The sequence below is a fragment of the Melospiza georgiana genome, chromosome 14 (genome assembly GCF_028018845.1).
Source record: "Melospiza georgiana isolate bMelGeo1 chromosome 14, bMelGeo1.pri, whole genome shotgun sequence".
NCBI lineage: Eukaryota > Metazoa > Chordata > Aves > Passeriformes > Passerellidae > Melospiza > Melospiza georgiana.
The window spans coordinates 3118324-3120857 of NC_080443.1; the positions used below are offsets into that span (position 1 = coordinate 3118324).

At 63.0% G+C, this 2534-nt stretch overlaps 1 protein-coding gene across 1 annotated transcript; it reads left to right on the plus strand.

The window, feature by feature from the left end:
• The first annotated feature begins 284 nt into the window (after positions 1–284).
• On the plus strand, positions 285–1981 carry CEBPA (CCAAT enhancer binding protein alpha). The gene has a single exon (XM_058033936.1). The coding sequence runs from the start codon at positions 439–441 to the stop codon at positions 1414–1416; it is 978 nt and encodes a 325-aa protein (XP_057889919.1). The 5' UTR covers positions 285–438; the 3' UTR covers positions 1417–1981.
• Positions 1982–2534: the final 553 nt, after the last annotated feature.

A 2534-nucleotide genomic window follows, 5' to 3' on the forward strand; every position in this document is an offset into this window, starting at 1 on the left:
GTTCCCTTGCGGAGCCATGCAGCGCTCAGCCGGGCTCGGGGCGGGAGGGGGAAGGGGCCCGGGGAGCGCGGGGCGCTCTCCCCGCGGCGCGGCGTTCCCCGGGGGCGGGCGGGAGGCCGGCGGAGCCCGGCCGGGGCGCTGGGAGCCGGCTGCGCGGCGGTCAAAGGTTCCCAGCGGGAGGTTGGACACTAGAGGGCGATCCCCGGCCCTGCTGCGGGCTGTATATATACGGCACGCAGCACCGCGGCAGCCCACTAGCAACAGGGCAGGCAGCGAGCGGAGCGGAGCGGGGCTGCGCCGGGGGACGGGCTCCGGGAGCGCCGAGCCGTGCCGAGCAGCGCCGTGCCGCGAGATCGCTGGAGTCGCCGCCGCCGCCGTCCCGTTCGAAACCTGGATTGCAGGAGCGCTTCACCATGCCCGGCAGACTGTAGTTGCTTCATGGAGCAAGCCAATTTCTACGAGGTCGATTCCCGGCCCCCGATGAGCAGCGGCCAGCACCACCAGCTCCAGACTCCCCTGCCCGGCAGCACCTACAGCTACAGAGAGGCTCCCTCGGCGGCGGCACCTGCTGCGGGCGGCGCGGAGCTCGGCGATATCTGCGAGAACGAGAACTCCATCGACATCAGCGCCTACATCGACCCCGCCGCCTTCAACGACGAGTTCCTGGCCGACCTCTTCCAGCACAGCAAGCAGCAGGAGAAAGCCAAGGCCATCCTGGCCGGGGATTTCGACTTCCACACCATGCACGGAGCCGGCGCCGCCGCCTCGGCGCCGGGGCACCAGCCGCAGCACCACCAGCAGCCGCTCTTCGGCTGCGTGCCCGGCTACATGGACGGCAAGCTGGACCCCCTGTACGAGCGCATCGCCGCGCCGGGCTTGCGGCCGCTGGTGATCAAGCAGGAGCCCCGCGAGGAGGAGGAGGTGAAGTCGGCGGCCCTTTCGGCCCTCTATCCCCATCACGCCCCGCAGCAGCACCCGTCCCACCTCCAGTACCAGATCGCCCACTGCGCCCAGACCACCATGCACCTCCAGCCCGGGCAGCCCACGCCGCCCCCCACGCCCGTGCCCAGCCCGCACCACCCGCACCACCCGCACCCTCCCGGCGCCCTGTCCGCCGCGGGCACCCTCAAGATGATGCCCTCGGACCACCGGAGCAAATCGAAAAAGACAGTGGACAAGAACAGTAACGAGTACCGGGTGCGCCGGGAGCGCAACAACATCGCGGTGCGCAAGAGCCGGGACAAGGCCAAGCAGCGCAACGTGGAGACGCAGCAGAAGGTGCTGGAGCTCACCACCGACAACGAGCGGCTGCGCAAGCGGGTGGAGCAGCTCACCCGGGAGCTGGAGACTCTGCGGGGCATCTTCAGGCAGCTGCCCGAGAGCTCGCTGGTGAAGGCCATGGGCAGCTGCGCCTAGCGCCGCGCCGGGGCCGGCCGGGCTGCGCTGCCCTGCCCGCCGCAGATACTGTAGGCACCGGCGTGCGGCAAGCGCCGTGTGCCGGCGGGAGGGGAACGGGGGGTTGTTTTGGTTTGGTTTTGTTTCGTTTCGTTTGTTTTTTATCGATTCGCGACCTATACAAGAAGCCAGGCAGCTCTAGTATTAAAAGGTTTGTGCCTTAGAGATGACACACGAGTAAGCTGAAAACATGGTGGGTTTTCTAAGGAGAGAGGCAAGGGGAGGAAAGAAAAGACCACGTGTCTACACAGGGTAAATAACAGTAATAATAATAATAATAATAACAATAACAGTCATAAAGCACACATAGCAACCCAGATGTGCCTTAAAAGCTGGCTGCAGGAGCTCTGGGGCTTACTGTGCCCTCCAGCCTTGCAGGGTGCGAGGAGAAGGAACGAGGGACGTGCAGGCTTGGGGGCTGCGGTGTCTGGGGTGTCCTTGCTGAGCCCTTCCAGCTGGCCTGCAGTGCAGCAGGCAGGAGCAGCTTTGGGGCAGCCAGCGATGAGAAGAGGATTTGAGGCTGAGCGCTGTGCAGCACTGGGCGCCGTGAGGAGCACTGAGGCGTGGGGCAGCCCCCAGACTGCTGCCAGGACTGTCGCAGCCTGGCCGGGCTGCCTCTGCCGAGCCCTGTCCCCTGCCTTGGCTGGAGGGGGACAAGGGGCCAGCGCCGCTGCAGGACCGATGGACAGCCTGGGACTGATGGAGCAGCAGCTTGCAAGAGTGTGGTGAGCTCTCTCCATCGACAGAAAGAGCAGCAGTGTCTTGTACTGTATGTCACGACGTGGCGAAGCACAAATGAATAAATACCTATTGATGCGGGTATTTACTATGAACTTTCAGTGTATTTTGCTTTATTCCAGGACATTTTGCTCTTCTCCAAGTCTCTGTCCACCCAAACTGTGCCTCATGTAATGTGAAAGCCGTTCCATGTACACTAGCTATACTTTATTGCCTTACTTAGATCTTTGCCATCACACAACTTTCTTATCTGGTGACAGAGACTATGCCCTTGTGCTGCAACGTTATTTTATTATTTGTATGGGTGGGTGAGTGTGAGTGTGCGTTGCCTTCTTCATATT